General features: G+C 44.1%; 1 protein-coding gene across 1 annotated transcript in view; it reads left to right on the plus strand.

The window, feature by feature from the left end:
- Socs5 (suppressor of cytokine signaling 5) overlaps nt 1-11835 on the plus strand; it is a 39416-nt gene extending 27581 nt beyond the window's left edge. The window contains exon 2 of the mRNA XM_075954959.1: nt 7790-11835. Within this exon, the coding sequence (XP_075811074.1) occupies nt 7802-9412 (1611 nt within the window). The 5' untranslated portion in view covers nt 7790-7801 and the 3' untranslated portion in view covers nt 9413-11835. The remainder of the gene's footprint in view (nt 1-7789) is intronic.
- Nucleotides 11836-16662: the final 4827 nt, after the last annotated feature.

Below are 16662 nucleotides of genomic sequence, written 5' to 3' on the forward strand. Positions count from 1 at the left end.
ACCACAAGGCAATAGGATTGTAATGTACATCTCAAAAGATTTCTGCTCTAGACTAAATACATTTCCAGAAATTTAGCCACAAAAACTCAAATGTGACATTAAGATATTTGAAATGCATTCTTGATTTTTGCCTCAACTATAAGTCACTATCAGCATTTTTTAAATTACACACACACACACACACACACACACACACACACACACACACACACACAGCATTTCCACATTAAAAACAAAAGCGGAGCAAAGTAGGGCCCACTTTCTTCCTCAAAGAGGGAAGTTTTGTCAGTGCAGTCTTGAGAGTCTCCATATTAAAAGAACTGACTTGCCAGTAGGAGAGGAGCTCTTAGGTACCTGCCCAATTTGTGTTCAGTGTCATGAGTAAGTGGTATCTTCAGCAGTAGAACTTACCAATAGGTTGTTGAGTGTAACCAGTAGCCTTGGAAATAGTCTGTAATGTTTTAGAGGGTTGAGGTCTATGACCACCTACCCAACTAAACATAACTATTCCTAGCAATAGGGATTTTACTTGGTGACATAAAACGTCTAGTTATAGTTTTGTCTTCCCCATTATATAGTGACCTTATATAGATTCATTTCATGCATGTATGTATTTTAGGATGCTTCTGTAGTACTAAGTCTTTACATTATGGCTTTAAAAATGCCTTTCAGTGTAATTGCCCCTTCTTGTCAATTGAATTTTTTTAAAGATTATGAGTAAAGCCAACTTTTATTTTTCCCTATAAAATATGATACACTTTGTAAATTTGGAACCATTAGTATAAACATAATTTTAAATTTATCTTAAAATATTACATATAAAGTGTTATTCTGAAAATGAAATTTAAAAAAAAAAGGAATTGACTTATTTGTTCCATCTGTGGAACCCCCAGGGCTTCAGTGCTAGAAGCTACCTTGTGTAAGTTTCCTCTGGTGTTTTAACATCCCATCCTATGAAAAGCTTCTTGAGCAGGAAGGAAAACAACTCATAAAAGCTTCAGGAAGTCCCTGAAACTGATCAGATTCACTAGGCCCTTCATTGCCAGAGGAAGCAGTAGTTAACAATAAAAACTGAAAGCCTTCATATAAGTGGAGCCAGGCTGCAAAGAAGACTGTGCGACCTGACTGGCTGAGCTGTCTGGAGGAGGTTTAGCACCTGGAAAGGCCACTTTCTATGTTGAGCTGCCTGTAGGCTGTGCAGTGTGCTCTAGCTTCCTAGGTTTGTAAACTGTGCTGGGGTGGGCTTTGCTGATGCAGCTGTCTTAAGAGTCGTTTCTGTTCCTGTAAGTAACCCCAGTAAAAGTCATGCTTCACCAAGTTGGACTTTGGTGGTATCTGTTTTGATATCTGAGGTAAGGTAGATGTGTGTTGGGTCTCCTCAAGAAAAGTTTAGTCACACAACATGATTGGCACCCTCCCAAACAGGACCAAAGATGAGGTAGAGAAGAGTGAGTGTTTACCCTTGGCTGTGTGTAGCAGGGCATGCTCCTGAGGCTGAGTGACCGTGGAGGAAATTCTGATCGTGCCGCCCTTTCCTGACTGGTGTGTTAGTGTGCCTTTGTGCTAGAACAGCAGCTACGTGAGTCTCACCCTGGGTAGTGAGACACACAACTAAGGCTGAGCCATCAGGATTAGGAGTGTCTGTGGGAGGAAGCCCAGGATGGCAGCCTTCATCTCTGTGGTATGGGGTAGTGTGCCTGCTTGAGGAGTGGGAGCACCATGTGAACATGGAGTTGCCCTGAAAACAGTCTTTGAGATTAGTGCAGGAGGGTCAGAGATTGTCAGCAAGCCACAGCACAAGTTGCCTGGCCTCTGTGTTGTGTAGTCAGAAATGCACCTGAGGTCAAGGTAGCGGCCAGGCAGGACCTTGTTTGTGTAAAGGAATACTTGCAACAAGGAGATGCTGCATCCTCCATCTTAGCCTCTGGCTTGGCAAGTAAAGTAGAAGAACAAAAGGATGAGAGGTGGTAAAAGTGGGAGAAGAGCCCTCAAATCCAATCTTTAGTATATAAAGCAAAAATCTGATCCAGCATGCAGATGGGGACCTTACCCATGGTCCTGTATAAGAAGCTAGAATGGCCAGAAAATACTTAGCACCTGAGCTGCTGGAATCAGGGAAGATTTAAGCATATAAAGAGCCTGTCTCAGCCTGGCTTGTGAGCTGTGGAACATGGCAGCAGATGGGATCAGTCTGACTGCTTGGAGGCAGAAAAACTGAGTGATATAACTACCCATCCCTCTTAAGGCAAAGCCTGTGAGACTGTATGAAGGAGGTTCATAGAACTCGATAGAATGGCTTATTCGAGCCATTGGAAGTACTTGGTTATCTCCATCTGAGATCCCTGCAAATAGCATGGAGGGGGGACTATAGAGAAGGGATAGGCACTTTTGAGGAAACTAGGAAAGGAGAAGCTGTGTTTCAATCCCAGTTCAACCAAGCAAGATAGAACTGTGTTCACCACAGAGAAGTTAAGACGCAGTTGGATCAGTGGGAACCTCCAGACTGGTGTGGAGCTTAGGTGGTCTTGCTGAGCCCTTCAGTGGAGCAAGATCTTTATAAAATAGAAACGATTTTAAGCTGTCAGTAACTTAAACCAGTATGTAAAAAGTGTTCATTGATTAAGAAAACAACCTTAGAGGTGATAAGGCGGTGGTGGCACACACCTTTAATCCCAGCACTTGGGAAGGCAGAGGCAGGTTGATCTCTGTGAGTTCGAGGCCAGGACAAGCTCCAAAGCTACACAGAGAAACCCTATCTTGAAAAACCAAAAAGAAAGAAACAGAAAGGAAAATGATAAAACATAGGAGGAGGTCTGCCAGGGTTCCTCAAAGACAAATGTAACAAGATTTGTGTCCAGCCAGTGTTCCTAAGGAAAAATTTGGTAAGTCAAATTGTGTGCACGGGGGCTTCTGGAAGGCCTTTAAAGCCCGAGAAGACATCCATGATAGAACAATACAGGTGAAAATGATCAATGTCCCAGGGTAGATAGTTATTTCCCCAGACTAAGGAGGGTATGTTTCCCTCCAGAAAAAAAGTTATGTTAGGGGTGGACATGGTTTGCCCAGTTGGGAACTCTCTCAGCAGCCCTGTGTGGTGAACAAGGAGGCAGAAGCTACAACTATATCCACAAACCAGGCCTGCCTGCCCCAGAGCCAGCAGGTGCAATAGGTGAAAGAAAGACCACATTCCCCTTTGGCCTGAGTTCCTTAGGTATGGAGAAATACAGGGAGGCTCCTTGGAAGGACTCCAGGATATGGAAACACAAGGGTTCAGAGAGAAGGAGTAAGGATTGTAGGGAACTAAGTTAACTCTGCCTGGCCATGCTTTGTACCCAACCTTTATCTGTGGAGGAAGCAGTGATACAGATGGATGGAGCCTTGCCATGTTGCTTATTTTTAACTCTAGTGCCTTCTTAGTTGTGTGCTTCTGGGGTCACCTGTCACTTGCTGAGAACAGGTGACGGCAGACTTCCAGACGCTTCACCAAGGTTATCTGTATGCCTCCACCATTTGTTATGGGATGGTGGTTTAGGATGTTGCCTTGTCCTGCATATCCTCTGGAAAAGACCTTGTTATGGAGATGATGTAATGCTAATCTCTGAGTGGTTTGAGAGACACCCAGAGAGAGTACCCAGGAGCACTGGTACTTCTGCCCACCTTACAACCCTACTGGGCTTGGGTTAATTAAAAGGAGAAAAAAATCCAAAAGATATACTACATGGGTGGAAAAGGACACTCCCAGAGGCCATAAGATTATTGAACGGAAACCCCAAGTTGTTGGCCAGGGCAGCCCCTGTGGCTCCACAAACCTTTAAAGCTACTGCTTTTGTCTGTATGCCAGAGCTAGCCAGTAAGCCTTACTGCTGAAGATTCCACATGAGCACGCTTCCACTGTAGGACGTGAAGGACTGGAGACTCCCGCCCTACTGACTGTCTTTCACAGTTCCGGAAGGGGCCATGCAGGCTGCTCGCTGGTGGAGAACTGTCACAAACATCCCTGCTTGGCTGTGGGCCTGTCATGCTGAAGCATCAGAATGCCTGGCAGAGTGTGCTTGCTTGTGTGATAGTGGCCTGCCTATCGTGGGTAAGAACAGCAGCCTTCATATTGGATTTAAAGCCTGCTCCACAAGTGGGAGTTCAAGTCTGGTACTGTAAACCAGAACAAAAACCTGTGCCTGGAGAGTCATAGATCCCAGTGGGGAAGCAACTTCTGTGGTTTTTCTAGATGGGTGTCATGTGCCTGTCAAACTGTCCAAGCTGTCTTCTAAGCGTGTTTATATCCAACTGGTGACACTCCAGAGAGCAAGAGACTGTTACTTTGACATGATGGCCTATTTCTTAGCCACAGGAGGACATTTGTAGTCATTCTCCAAAACTCAGGGATCATCTGCCTGGGGGCGGGGGTGGGGGTGCAGAAGAAATGTAAGAACAGGAGGAAGGGATGGAATATTGTCTTAACAGTTTCCTCTGAGGTTAAAACATCCCATCCTGTAGGAATTTCCTTAAGCAGGAAGGTAGATAACTCAGAATAGCTTTAGGAAGTCCCTGAAACTGACCAGATTTTTTGGACCCCGCCTTGCCGGAGTAAGCAATAAAAACTGACTCTCTGCCCCCAGATGATTGGAGTCAAGCTGCAGAGAAGACTTAGTAGACAAGCGAGCTTCAGTGAAAGCTGAGATCAGACCAGCTGAGGCACCTGGAAAGAACACTCTCAGGCCTGTTGTGCTGCCTGCAGGCTGTGCAGTGTGTTCTGGGTTCCCAGCTTTATGAGCCGTCACCCGTGCTGGGCTGGGCTTTGATGATGCAGCTGTCTGTGAGCTATTTCTGCTCCTAAGTAGCCCCTTGCCTGTAGGGTAAAAGTCTGTGCTCAGTTCCTGGTTTTGAAAATGCCCAAGCCCCTAAAATCCCACCAATCCTTACCCCAGAAATTTCCAACCTAGAAAACCCCACGCCATAAGCCTTCCTCCTACTCAGTTCTCTGCAGCATCTCACCAGAGCCGAGGCAACCACCTTCTGTGTCTTTCCTAATAAATCCCGTTGTGTAGTTTGGTATGCAGTGTGACTCCTAACCGCAGGATACATGCTGCTGTCTCTGTGTTACTCCTGCTCCTATAAGTAACCCCGGTAATGCTGCCAAGTTGGACTTCGGTTCTGTGATTAACAGTTCCTTTCTGGGTTCAGTAGGTGTATATGGTGGGTCTCCCAGGAAAAGTTTTGTCAGACAATACGTGTATGCCCTGGTGAGCATAGATATGTTCTGCACGTCCTGATTGTCCGTGACACTTGTGAACAGCAGTCTGTAAAGATGTACAGGTTTGTGTTTGGCTTCTTTGTAAAATAGTCACCTTTCCTATATAATTTACGTGATAGGAAAATACCTTTAGAAAGCAACAACATCTATAAACACAGAAAAATGCTCAACTTTGGAGTTTCCTGAGTATAACTCCTTTTGTGTTTAGACTAGTACCTCATTGTTATCTGACAGCTTTAGAGTCTAACTAGGGCTCAATCAACTTTCTGAAAAGGACCAGAAAAAAAATTTTTGATTTTTGTATGTATGTTACATATAATTTCTGGGAAATGTTTTTTTGGGGCTTTTGTTTTGGTCCATGTTTTGCCTGTCTACTCCAACCCCAAAAAGTTCTAACAATGTGGCACATGGTGGTTCACATCAGTCTCAGTAACACCATCTTCTGGCCTCCGTGGGTACCAGCCATATGCAAATACACAGACATACATGTAGACACACACAGACACACACATTGCAAATAAAAATAAATTTAAAATATTTTAAAATCATCTTTAGATCAAATCCTGGTCACAGGCCACATTTGTTCAGGATGACTGCACCTCCACTGCAGAAGTTGGAAACTGAAGCCATAGCTGCCAGAACGTGTAAAAGGAAGGATATTTCAATATATTCTATTGAGAAGGGAAGGAGAAAGGCACCGGGCAGTGAAAGGCTTAGCACAGTGAACATGAAGCTTCTACACTGAGAAGTGGTAATCTTATTTTCAGAGAGTCAGCACGTGTCACATAGAGAAGATGAGAAACTTGAAACTGGAAAATAGTGGGGTGATGCCCCAAACTTGCCAGGATAGATTATTATTTCTTTTTTTCTTTTCTTTTTTTTTTTTTTTTTTGAGACAGGGTTTCTCTGTAGCTTTGGAGACTGTCCTGGAACTAGCTCTTCTAGACCAGGCTGGCCCCGAACTCACAGAGATCCACCTGCCTCTGCCTCCTGAGTGCTGGGATTAAAGGCGTGCGCCACCACCGCCCGGCAGGATAGATTATTTCTGAGCCAGGATTTTATCCTGAGAGACTGAAAAACAATAATGAAATCGAATGGTTTATGATAGAAGGAAAAGAAACTGGAGCAACGTAAAGGAGTCAGGACGGTGCTGAAGCCTTGTCTGCTGAGCAGTTAGTAGATACCGGGAAGCTTGAGCAAATGAGAGACAGCTCCTCTAGGGAAAAGAAACATTGGTATAAGAGAGGAAATGGTCTACCTCTAGACAACATTCACGCTCTCGTGGTGAAAAAAAAAATACTTATTTAACCAGAAAATGGGCTTTAGTCTTTTCTTTTTATTTTATTGAGCTCTACATTTTTCTATGCTCCCTTCTCTGCCTCTCCCCTCCTCTTCAGCCCTCCCCCAAGATCCCCATGCTCCCAATTTACTCAGGAGATCTTGGCTTTTTCTACTGCCCATGTAGATTAGATCCATGTATCTCTCTCTTAGGGTCTGGGCTTTAGCTCTTTTGTGGAAGGAAGGTTAAAGGAAAATGTTTATTGATACCATGATCGAAAGGTCAAGCCCACCATCTTCAAATTACAGTCCCCAGATAATCTCTGGTACTAAAAGGCTAGTTAGTAATAATCCAGACATGTTATATAGAAACACAAAAATATCTACAGAAACAGCTAATTAAGAATTTATTTATTTATTTATTTTTGAATCTCTGGGAATGGGCAGCAGGAATAGAAGAATGTGGCTAATGGCGATATTTCTTAGTTTAAACTCTCTTTAGAGCAGGGTGAGGCGGTCTCCTCCCACGGTCCTAGGACTCAGAAGGCTTTGGCAGGATTCCCACAAATTCAGGGCTAGCCTTGGCTACATAATGAGCCTCAAACCAAACAAGCCTTCTACCAGAATTTGAACTTGAAACTATGAATTGGGTAAAACTTTTTAAATCCATAAAGAAATGAAAAGGAAAAGCTAGGAGAGGGCTGGGGTGTTGGAAAAGGTAATAGAGTCACCAAGAATGCGGCAGAAATTAGACCCGTGAGCCGAGCACCGAACTCTGAACTTAACTAGAAGATGGAGTGATGATGGCAGTCACAGCACAGGGTGTCAGTGTTGACTGAGTTCACCTGGCCGACTGGCTTTCCTGGGAGCCTCCTGCAGGCTCACCCACAGGCCTTCACATAGTCCTCTGAGAGCACCTTCTATGCTGGTGCTGCCTTTAGAGCAAGAACCTCGTTGATCCAGAAGCCCATTCTATAAGAAATGAGCAGGAAGATGCCTAATTAATGCTAAGAAATGAAGAAGGCATAGTTCGGGAGAGCTTATTTCCTTTCAGTTAACTTGACTTCTCTCTGAAAGTGGTGGAAAAGTGTGGTTGGCCTGAGTGCACTGAGGACCTCGCTGCTGCCAGAGTGTGGTCTGCTGTAGGTGCCTGTAAGGCCGTTCTCGACCCAGTTGTTGTGTTTCCCAGTGCAGCGCCTTTCCAGCTGCCCAGGCCTCTCAGATTAACAGGTTTTTTCTGTTTTCTGTTTGTTTCTCTAGCTCTTCTGATCAATGGATAAAGTGGGGAAAATGTGGAACAACTTGAAACACAGGTGCCAGGCTCTCTTCAGCCATGAAGGAGGAAGCCGCAGCGAGACTGTGGACATGAACTCCAGCAGGTGTCTGTCTGTCAACGAGAAAAGCATCCATCTGGGCGAGCCCGCTCCCCAGCAACAGAGCAGTCCCTTAAGAGAAAATGTTGCCTTACAGCTGGGCCTGAGCCCTTCAAAGGCCTTCTCAAGACGAAACCAGAACTGTGCCGCAGAGATCCCTCAGGTTGTGGAGATGAGCATCGAGAAGGACAGCGACTCCTGTGCCACCCCAGGAACAAGGCTCGCACGAAGAGACTCCTACTCTCGACACGCCCCGTGGGGAGGGAAGAAGAAACATTCCTGTTCCACAAAGACCCAGAGCTCACTGGATACTGAGAAGAAGTTTGGTAGAACTCGGAGCGGCCTTCAGAGGCGAGAACGGCGCTATGGGGTCAGCTCCATGCACGACATGGACAGTGTATCCAGCCGGGCAGTCGGGAGCCGCTCTCTGAGGCAGAGGCTCCAGGACACCGTGGGCTTGTGTTTCCCCATGAGAACTTACAGCAAGCAGTCAAAGCCTCTCTTTTCCAATAAGAGAAAAATTCATCTTTCTGAATTAATGCTGGAGAAATGCCCTTTTCCTGCTGGCTCAGATTTAGCGCAAAAGTGGCATTTGATTAAACAGCATACAGCTCCTGTGAGCCCACATTCAACATTTTTTGATACATTTGATCCCTCACTGGTGTCTACAGAAGATGAAGAAGATAGGCTCCGAGAGAGAAGACGGCTTAGTATCGAAGAAGGGGTGGACCCCCCTCCCAATGCACAAATACACACATTTGAAGCTACTGCACAGGTCAATCCATTGTATAAACTGGGACCAAAGTTAGCCCCTGGGATGACGGAAGTTAGTGGAGATGGTTCTGCAGTTCCACAAACGAACTGTGACTCAGAAGAGGACTCCACCACCCTGTGTCTGCAGTCACGGAGGCAGAAGCAGCGTCAGGTGTCCGGGGACAGCCACTCACACGTTAGCAGACAGGGAGCTTGGAAGGTTCATACGCAGATCGACTACATACACTGCCTTGTGCCAGATCTGCTTCAGATCACAGGGAATCCCTGTTACTGGGGTGTGATGGACCGGTATGAAGCAGAAGCCCTTCTGGAAGGGAAACCTGAAGGCACGTTTTTGCTCAGGGACTCTGCGCAGGAGGACTACCTCTTCTCCGTGAGCTTCCGCCGCTACAACAGATCTCTGCACGCCCGAATCGAACAGTGGAACCACAACTTTAGCTTCGATGCCCACGACCCCTGTGTGTTCCACTCCTCCACTGTCACTGGGCTTCTGGAACACTATAAAGACCCCAGCTCTTGCATGTTTTTTGAACCATTGCTTACGATATCACTGAATAGGACTTTTCCTTTCAGCCTGCAGTATATCTGCCGTGCGGTGATCTGCAGATGCACTACCTATGATGGGATCGGTGGGCTCCCTCTGCCATCAGTGTTACAGGATTTTTTAAAAGAGTATCATTATAAACAGAAAGTTAGGGTTCGCTGGTTAGAGCGAGAACCAGTCAAGGCAAAGTAACCCCTGTCCCCAAAGGGCATTACCTAGGTCTGTTCTCGTGTGCATCAGACAGTACAGCCATAGGAAGCACAGAGTCGGCTGCTAGGAGTTTTCACCCAGAATGTGAGCTTAGTCTTTAGCCTCTATCCAATGGGATCTTCTGTTACACAGACAAAGGTGCCTAGAATCAGCAGATGGTTTGCCGGTGTGCGGGCTGGGAAGACACAGCTAGTTAACAAGCGGTTTGGTTTTAAATGGCTGTGACGACCGAGTGAGGCAGCTCTGGGGCATTTGCTATGAAGAGTTCTATTTCTTACTGAAGAACAAATTATTAATATTGGATGGGTATTTCAACAGTGTGACTAATGTTTGAAATTATTTTTTCTAAGAATTTTTCTATAACCTTCCAAAAGTAGTGATGTTTGTAGTTAACTATAAATCAAGCTTTGAAAGTCCAAAACAAATAAGTAAAGAAAAGACTGCCTGCCTTTTCGAGAAAAAAAAATGCAATTTTTCTGGTCGTAGGGCATTGTGCAGTGTCAATGTGGTTTATGGCTAGTCTCCTGTTCTCCTCAGAGAAAGAGACTCATGAGAAAGGTCTCTAAGATGTTCTTAAAACTTCAGACTTAAAGGTTAGTAGTAGAGTCTTGTTTCAAAGCCCTCAGTGTTCATTTGTGGTGAGTGCTGTGACTCCATACAGGCACACAGTTGGAGTTTCGAATGGGTTTTTTTCTAAGTTGACATGAGCAGTCCACACATTGTTTCATCAAAATTGGATCTTTTCCTGTGCCCTTGAGTTTGTGAACCTGGAGGGAAATGAGTCTAGCAGATGCCCAGACATATCAGATAATAGTGACTCCACTGGTTGCTGATGTCAAGTTATGTTAAACTATAATTAATCATTTGGACGGCAGTATTTATCTCTTTGTTGTAAGCTCATAGCTGAATTACTTAAGTACAATTTATAGCATTTTAGTGCAGTTAATTCTTCACAGAAAACCTAAATTGCAGATTTAAAAGGTACTGTACAACCATGATGTCTGTAAATAACGTCACTTGGCACCTTTTGTCACTTAGAATAGTACGTAACACAACTTGAGTGAGCGCTTTGGGAAGTATTGTCAGATTCTAGTGTTGCTTCTCAGTGTTGGGCTGAGTTCTCGGCTCTGTCCTAGACATTTGCACTACAGTAACCAAGTCCATTCTTGTTGTCTGTGACTGCTCTGTGCCCGCTGGTGAGCACTCTGGGGTCCACGCCAGCTGCTGCAGAGGCTATTTTATATCCCTCTGGCTATCGCCGGGGCTACTGAAAAGAAACGCTATGTTTGTATGCAGCACTGACCCTTTGACTGCTAGCGTCTGTCTCTGCTTGCTGTGCCTTGTTCTGGCTGCTTTCTTGTGCTAATAAAGTATGTTTGGTGTTCGCCTTGTATATCTGCTGCTTTATACATTTGCCACAGTTTCTCTTGTACGTGGAATGGTTTGGGGTTTTACAATAAGCATTACCTGGCAACTTCCTGTAGTTAACACAGACTCATCTACAACCTAATATTGACCTGTCAGAATAAGCTAACTCTAAAGCGAATGCTCTCTAGCGCTCTAACCTTAATCCATTCTGTGGAAGTGTCTGCAGTTAACTGCAAATTGGTGTACAGTTTACGACAGAAAACTCAGGAGTGAAACCCTGGTGATTTCTCTGTTGCTAGTCAAAGACTGGAGCTGGCGGTAGCGTTAGCAGAGGAACATTAGTGCATCCAGCTGCATCAGAAACAGGTTCCATGAGGTGTGTGAACCGGGACACAGCACCATTTAGCGGTTTGGGGACCATTTTAATTGATGATAAATGCCCAAAATGTGGACCTTTAACCAAAGACTTGTCCATTTTAATGCAAAACGGGGATTGAAGGAACTTAGGTTTTTCTGTTACTTGTAGTAGAAGTCCCTGAAGAACATATACCAAAGTGTTTGAGAACTTCATCCAAACCTACTTTCAAAGCATAATGTGCAATTAAGTTGTTATGACATAATTCTATTGCATAATTGTTGGGTCTGTTTTCTTGAGCTTATACTGTACCTGGAAAGTAAACCTCTTGAGGAAAAGGCAGTCCATGCTGAGTATCGGAGAGAACTGTGAGCAAGTGACGCCGTGAAGAACACGGGAACGCGGGGAAAGACTTGCTGGTTTTATATGCGTGGAGCAAACTGATGTTCTCACTAGAGTTTTATAGAAAATATTAATGCTTTTATGTATTTCAGAAGTTCTCCTGTGTTATTATGCAAATTGTTTTAAGTGTGTGACTTGAGTTTGTGTAAGCATGTGTTACACTGTGCTAAAAGGCACGTTTCAGTTTATGTACAATATAAATATGCAACTTTGGGGTTAAATTTTTTTGTTAAAATATTAGTAGCTTACATTTAAAAAAAAAATCACCAGCATGAAAGTGCACCGAAGTCTTTCTTCACTGTGTATTTTTCTGAATCCCATTGTAGCCTTTTGACGACGTTCGTGTTTTTATGTTTTGGGGGTAGCACATTTTATTCCAAATCAAGAAATGCTTCCAAAGTTGTGGTACATTTTTACATGAAGGGAGTGGACATAATTACATTAAGGGGGATGCTTCAGTTCGTGTCCTCATTCTTTATTCCCTTTTCCCTTCCCTTCCACCCTCCCTCCCCTCTCTGTGTCTGCAGTATACATACTTATATGCACTGTAATATGCATTTATACAGATGCATGTTTAGACACCCACAGTGGTCATATTTTAAACAGTGATACTGCCATCTAAGTTAAGATTATTTATTCTGTAGATCCTGAGTATTGTACCATTCAGATTTCGTTATTTTCCATAAAGTTTGGCGATGGCACCATTGTCTTTTCTATAATACAGTCACTTCACAGAGAGAGAATTTATCAGTATTTTATTTTCTGGCTTGAAACAGTAAAAAAAAAAAATTCAAGAAATAGTTGCTTTAAATACAACTGTAAGTCAAAATTAAATTTATAGTCCTAGATAAAATATTGAGCCCAAATCATCCTCTATAAACCAATCTGTTCTAACATCATTAGACATTTTGATGACTGGCAGTAGCTGGATAAAAATTGTACTTAAATTTCAAGCTTCAGTTTGACCAAATCCAAGGTTTATAATTTTTTTTTAACATTTTGATCTGGTTGCTATTTATTCTCCTCTTAAAACTGCTTTGCTTCCTGGCACTATCACTAGCCTGGTGATGTTTTTTTATTGAGGCTGGCCCTAAATCTTATATTTATAGAAAATAGCAAAAAACCAAAAACACCCTTTTGGGAGAGTCCTGGCCTGTGAGTGCGTCAGAACCCTAAGACCCAGAGCAGATGCATCTCTGAGAGTGTTCACCTAAGACCAGTCACACAGGCTTGTTCACGTACGCCATACTCCATGTGTGTCCTCCTTGGCTTACGTCAAACACAGTGAAAATGTGCACACAGGCTGACTTGATCCAGAGAAGGGAGAATGTTAGGTACCAGAAGAACTGGGAATGGGGAGAGGGACGGGGACATCGCCAATATAAGAGAGTGGGGTTTTCTCCTACTGTAACAGCAGCCGTGGAAGAGAATGGAGAAATGCTCCAGGAGTCCTGAGTGGGATTTCTGTGGGAGGTGATTGACGGATTGCAGGCAGCATAGCATCTGCCGTTACCATTGCGTCCACTGAGGCAGTTGTTTTCATGCCTGAGAATCTTGACTAAATACCTCAGTCATTCTTTCCTCAGTGTTCACCGATGGCTCATGTACCAGTCGTTGGAATGGGTAGATATCAAAATACAAAGTAAACTACTTCCTTCTTGGGCTTCCTGCTTGTTAGCAGGGAAGACAGCGAAGAAATACAGTCTCAAAAACCAAGCAGGCTGAGGCAGAACCTGAGAGGAGAGTCTGGTGTTGATAGGATCACTGAGGAATAATAACCTTGAAGGGTGGGATAAAAAAACACCAAGACTAAAAAGCAAAGCATCCTAGATGAAGAGAAAATAAAAGCTATTTTCCCAAAACAGGAGTGAGTTCACATGTAGAGAAAACACCCACAAATTGGCTGGGAAAATGTAAGACACTGAAGTTGGCAAAAATCCTGACCATTTAGGGCTATGCACTTAAGGAGTTTAGATTTTCTCTGGACCTGATGGATTCTGGGTAGGGGAGTGGCATGGTCTGCTTTCCATTGTTTTGGAGGATGGAGAACTGGCAGTGGAGAAGATGGGGATTTTATTAGGTTTGACTGTGGGAGCCTGGGAGGCTTGGTGATTGTGGCTAGAAGTCAGGGTGTATTTTGGTGACAAAACAATTGGGTGTCTACTTCCCATATCCAGGAGGATAACTATATCTTTTTCTTTGGGTTCACCTTACTTAGCTTCTTTAGGATCACAAATTATAGACTCAATGTCCTGTATTTATGGCTAGAAACCAATTATGAGTGAGTACATCCCATGTTCATCTTTTTGGGTCTGGGTTACCTCACTCAGGATAGTGTTTTCTATTTCCATCCATTTGCATGCAAAATTCAAGATGTCATTATTTCTTACCGCTGAGTAGTACTCTAATATGTATATATTCCACACTTCCTTCATCCATTCTTCCATTGAAGGACACCTAGGTTGTTTCCAGGTTCTGGCTATTACAAATAATACTGCTATGAACATAGTAGAGCATATACTTTTGTTGTATGATAAGGCCTCTCTTGGGTATATTCCCAAGAGTGGTATTGCTGGGTCCTGGGGTAGGTTGATCCCAAATTTCCTGAGAAATTGCCATACTGATTTCCAAAGTGGTTGCACAAGTTTGCATTCCCACCAGCAATGGATGGAAATAGACAAGATTGCCGAGCAAAAAATTGGGATCTTGGGAGTGGGTTGGGAAGAGGGTAAGAGGAGGTGGGGAGAGAAAAGTGAAAAGGTGAGGATGAGGAGAACTTGGGGAAATGGGATGGTTGGGATAAAGGAAGGGTGAATATGGGAGCAGGGAAGTATATATCTTAATTAAGGGAGTCATTTTAGGGTTGGCAAGAGACTTGAACCTAGAGGTGCCCAGGGCGATGTCCCCAGTTAGTTCCATGGGCAGCTGAGGATAGGGAACCTGAAATGGCCCTATCCTATAGCCATACTGATGAATATCTTGCATATCACCATAGAACCTTCATCTGGTGATGGATGGAGATAGAGACAGAGACCCACATTGGAGAATCGGAATGAGCTCTCAAGGTCCAAATGAGGAGCAGAAGGAGGGAGAACATGAGCAAGGAAGTCAGGACCGTGAGGGGTGCTCCCACCCACTGAGTGGGGCTGATCTATTGGGAGCTCACCAAGGCCAGCTGGACTGGAACTGGAAAAACATGGGATAAAACTGGAATCTCTGAACATGGCGGACAATGAGGGCTGATGAGAAGCCAAGGACAATGGCACTGGGTTTTGATCCTACTTCATGTTCTGGCTTTGTGGGAGCCTAGCCAGTTTGGATGTTCACCTTCCTAGACCTGGATGGAGTGGGGAGGACCTTGGACTTTCCACAGGGTAGGGAACTCTGACTGCTCTTCAGACTGGAAAGGGAGGGGGAGAGGAGTGGGAGGGAAATGGGAGGCTGGGAGGAGGCAGAAATTTTTTTTCAATTAAAAAAGATTTTCTTAACCAAAAAAAAAAAAAGTTCTTGTTAAATAAAAAAAAAATTGGGTGTTGTGCATAAGAGAAGTGGGGGGGGGGGACATGGCGTCACATTCCTGTCATTCCAACACTAGGGAGGTGGAGGCAGGAGGGTTTTGATGAGTTCAAAGCTGGCTAGTGCACCCTAGCAAGTCAGCAGACAATCTGTCTGGAAAAGGAAATGACTCAGATTTTGATAGGAACGAGGACAATGACGCTGTTGGCCGAGATTTTAGAAAAACGAACAAATTGGACAGTGGATCAAATCTTGCCTTGGATGTGTACAGTTCTGAGGTTCTCTGACCCCAATGGGAGACTGAGTGCACAGTTGGGTACTTGAATACAGTTTAGGGAACAGGGTTTTCCCATGCATGAAGTATTTCTGTGAGGGAAGTAACATTTTGGTTTCTTGATATACAGTATCAGTTCGTTTTTTGTTTGTTTGTTTTTTAACCGTATACCTTGTTTTCAAAAAGTATAGTCAAGCCTTGCATTGAATTTTAACTCTCCATATCAGGTTTGCTTATGTACCTATTTTTCTACAAACTTTAACATTATAAACACAAGCTTATGTAATTCTAAACAAGCTAAGCATGGTAGCACTTGGGAAGCAGAGGCCAGCCTGATCTACATAGAGAGTTCTAGGTCAGCCAGCAGTACATAATGTGACCTAGTCTCAAAGAAGTTAAAAAGAAAAAGCAAAAACAAAAACCTGAACGGTTCTGAACTCCTGTACCCTTCCTATTTTCCAATCTTTCAGAGGAAATCACAACAACCACGGGCTGCACCCCCTTCCACTGCTCCTGGTGTTTTAGTGACAAAGGCTGAATTTAATAAACTGTGCGTGACACACTGAATAGAAGAGGGGACAATGGGATCCTGAGTCAGTCTGCAGAGCACAGGTACTCAGCTGCACTCTGAGTGCGTGCTTAGATGTCTGTGTACCATGTGTGTACCAGAGGAGCATTGGAGTCCCCAGGACTGGGCTTACAGATAGCTGTGAGCCACCATGTGGATGCTGGGAATTGAACCATCTCTCCAGCACCAAGTCTTAGGTTTTCTTATGTCACTGTTGAGTCATGGGCAAACCATTCGATGACTGTGCTGTCTAGTTACGGAGGGGCCTTTGGAAATAAGCATCGATTGCAAAGACGAGGAACGTCACCTCTCTTGAGAGTAGAGTGGTACATGGGCCAATGGATAAATACAACGGGAATTGAAATACATGAAGTAAGAAGTAATTACAAATGGAAGACTTGTAACAAAGGGAAAGCAAAACTGCCCTGAGTGGAGTCGAGATGATGTCGTCATGATTGGATTAGTCACTTTTGAAAGCATCAAGTCTTGTTTTTTTTTATTTTGCTTTTGTTTCTGGACTTGGATTTTCCGGTCTGAGGTAGTTTGTTGGTTGACCGTCTCTTTTTGTTCAGTTGCTTTTCTTCTTTCAGTAGAGGTCTTACATTACTCAGGACAGGACTATGTCTTGGTGGGGTGAAGCTGTCCCTTTTCCCCCGTGGGACTGAGTAGGAACTTCCCAGTGGCGTAGGTATGCTATGGTCCCCACCTGCTGCAGGAGCCTGGGAAAGGTTGCACCTCTGGAGCAGAAT

Source organism: Microtus pennsylvanicus, chromosome 21, assembly GCF_037038515.1.
Source record: "Microtus pennsylvanicus isolate mMicPen1 chromosome 21, mMicPen1.hap1, whole genome shotgun sequence".
Taxonomy (NCBI): Eukaryota; Metazoa; Chordata; class Mammalia; order Rodentia; family Cricetidae; genus Microtus; species Microtus pennsylvanicus.